Below are 3,156 nucleotides of genomic sequence, written 5' to 3' on the forward strand. Positions count from 1 at the left end.
GAGGGAGTAAATACAGCGGCAAGCTTTGGGATGAACTCCCCTCTCTCAGGCACAAACAGAAAATGCCATAATTGTTGTAACAATGGTTTAAAATCAGCATCTCTTGGATTGAAAATAAGAAAAACAAAACTCTAAAAAATATTTGTTTGTTTTTCGTAAGCATATTTTTGTTTTAAAATCTGATGTTTATAAGCTGCTTAGTTTTAGCAAAAGTCCATGTGAATATACACAACTTTTGCCATTTTCTAGACTAGACATGAGTAAATGATCCTAAGTTTAAACAAATACGAGGTAACCATCAAGTTGTTAACATCTGTATGAAGATATTAAATAGCTCTTGTTGTGTAGTTTATTAATGAATGTTTCCACGGAACTGTTTGTAAACAGCGTGTTTCCTGACGGACACAAACAGCGTTCAGTCCGGTCAGGTAGTGCAGCAGGTGAAGTCAGGTGCCATGCAGACTCGCGAGTGGAGGGCTTGATAACCCACTCCCCCTCCACACTCGTTGGCTTGGAACAGCACTTAATGTGGTGGACCCTCCGCGCGAACGGAGGGGTAGTGTGTAGTGTGTAGTGTGTAGTGTGTAGTGTGTAGTGTGTAGTGTGTAGTGTGTAGTGTGGGGTGGTTTGGAATAGAGCCATAGTGTTTTTTTTGTAACTCTGTGTTCTGTTGCTTCTGTCTGCCAGGCGATGGATGTGAGCGACCACTTACCTGTGGAGGTGAGACTAAAGAGCTCCGCCTCTCTCCTCCAGGCCATGCCCCTCCTGATCCTCATCAGCGTCTCAGCTATCGTGCAGTACTTCCTGTCTGCTCTGTGATCGTCTGCTTCAGTCTTGAGGTGTAACTGATCTAAAAGCTTCTTTTTTTTATCCAAAGTCACCTGCAAATCAATGCTCTAATTATAAAGAGGGATCTGGTTTCTTTTAACAGTGGTTGGAAGTAACACAGATTTCTTTGTAGATGTAGTAGTCGTTCCTCTGGTTTAGTGTGTCATATGACTAGTAAAGGTAACAGACAAGCCTCGAGAAAAAGAAAATTGAGCGACACATTAATGCATTTTTATATCAAGATAAATTATGATTATTGGGGTGCTCATTTTTATTTTGAAAACCCAATGTATTTACCTTGTCTCTGAAGATATCAGACCTTTTGATATCGTATAGAGTTTTTCCAATGTCATGGCTATTTTCTCAAGATAACAAATGTCCCATCCTGTATTTGTCTGCTTCCTTTATTATAAATGTAATAATAGTAATGCAATATAAGATAAAATAACATAATATATTCAGGATGGATGATACAGCAGTTGCGGTTTTTAAACTAGCTTAATGATTGTAAATACTGTATATTGAATTGTAATAACACATTATGCAACTGTTTGGATTTTCCAAATGGCTTATAAGTCAACTTATTATATCAGAGGTAATATTTCCTAATACTTTTCTCTGTAAATATTAAGACTATGTGAGGAAATTGTAAGACTTTTATTGTATGTGTTTTTAATATTCAGTGAAGTTCTTTTTTTATTTTGAAATAAAATGTCGTCATTACTTGAAACCTGTTGGCTTTTATCGTTACAATATTTACAACTCGTCCTAATTCTTAAAGGGGCCTTATTCTGCTTTTTAGGGTTTTACCTTTCCTGTAGTGTGTTATAAAGGTTTTAGTGTATGTAAATGGTCTGCAAAGGCTAAAATCCTTGTTTTCCCTCCATAGAGAGTTTCTCCCCCCCCCACATTGTACGTGATAGGCGGGGCGGGACATCTCTAAGCGGTTGATCAATCAGAACAGACCAGGTGCATGTTGTGAAAAATTGTTAGTGGATGAAGGGGGGGGGGGCTGGGGTGTCTAAAGTCAAAGATGAATCCTGATTGAGCCAAATTTGACCTCGAGTTACCCAAAACAATTCTGCTGTCTCCCCAGACCCGAACACCAAATTATACACTTTTTTTTTTTGAGACCTTCAGACTTTGCAAAAATTGTCAAAATCAGTTTTGCAGTGTTTATATATCTGTTGTGGAGGATATTATGAAGTCTTGTTCCGATAAAAAAAAAAACTAGAGCGTAGTTATTATTATATCATTTTAACTTGAAACGGGAGACCCGAACACAACATAAGGGTTAAAGTAGAGGCACTACATACTAATATGAACCTGGAAATGATAGGGCCCCTTTTAAAGGAAAATAAAAACACACTCTCACCACTAGGTGACAACACAGAGCTGACAATATATAAACAAAATCAAAAATCCTACTGTGTACCAAACAACCTTCAGCAAACTCACTAAAAAAACCAAGAAAAAGTTATGAATGTTTTTTTTCTGGTGTTTCAAGCAGCCAATGAATTTCACAAATGTTTCTACAATATGAACACTTACTTTAGTAATGTCCTAAAATATTCGATCTAATATAAATAAAGTAAGTACATAATATGCAGGATGGCCCATTTCGGATAAAATATAAATATTATATTAATGGATTGATACCTTAATGTGCTCATCACTTTGTTGCAGATGATAAAGGTGGAGCTGATGGAAGAGAATTATCGTCCAGGCACTTTTACCACAAAATCACATTTTATTTAATGGACTTACTGATAGTTTGTTTTAAAGTTAAATATTCCCCTGTTAAGTTTGTGCTTTAGAAAAGTGAGAACATATTTGATTTCAAGGAATTTCAAACATTTTCAGGGAAAGTAACAGAGAAAATGTAAAATCTTTGAAATAGGTATTTGCTTTGACTTCTTTCTAACTTGACAGCAGGTCCAGCTTCATTTTGAACTTCTGCTCCACTTGTACATGTCTTAGTTCACTTTTCAAGTTTCATACAATACTCACTTTCATATCTCCTGTGTCCGGTGCCTTGGTCAAGGGCACGACGGCCAAGGAGGTGAGACCTCTCCAAGTAGCAGTTGGAGAGGTCTCGACTAACTCCCCTTTTGTGTATTTGCAGCTCTCAACATGCCCAGACGTTTAATACTTTTCGCCTCATTCTGAAAGAAAGACGTGAAAAGTGCAAAGGTGACGGCCATCTTGGTGTTGGTGACGTGTGTTGTGTGAGACCAGAGATGTAGTTCATTGAGCGGTTTCACACAAAATTAAGTGTTACTTCACAGTTTTACCAAAAACCTTCTTTTTTTTTCTTGACTTACAAAA

General features: G+C 37.2%; 1 protein-coding gene across 1 annotated transcript in view; it reads left to right on the top strand.

The window, feature by feature from the left end:
* LOC104948244 (deoxyribonuclease gamma-like) overlaps positions 1-1,558 on the top strand; it is a 2,685-nt gene extending 1,127 nt beyond the window's left edge. Inside the window, exon 3 of the mRNA XM_010774418.1 lies at positions 688-1,558. Within this exon, the coding sequence (XP_010772720.1) occupies positions 688-819 (132 nt within the window). The 3' untranslated portion in view covers positions 820-1,558. The remainder of the gene's footprint in view (positions 1-687) is intronic.
* The last annotated feature ends 1,598 nt before the right edge of the window (positions 1,559-3,156 follow it).

This window comes from Notothenia coriiceps, unplaced genomic scaffold (genome assembly GCF_000735185.1).
Source record: "Notothenia coriiceps isolate Sejong01 unplaced genomic scaffold, NC01 NC01_scaffold00013996, whole genome shotgun sequence".
NCBI classification, from domain to species: Eukaryota; Metazoa; Chordata; class Actinopteri; order Perciformes; family Nototheniidae; genus Notothenia; species Notothenia coriiceps.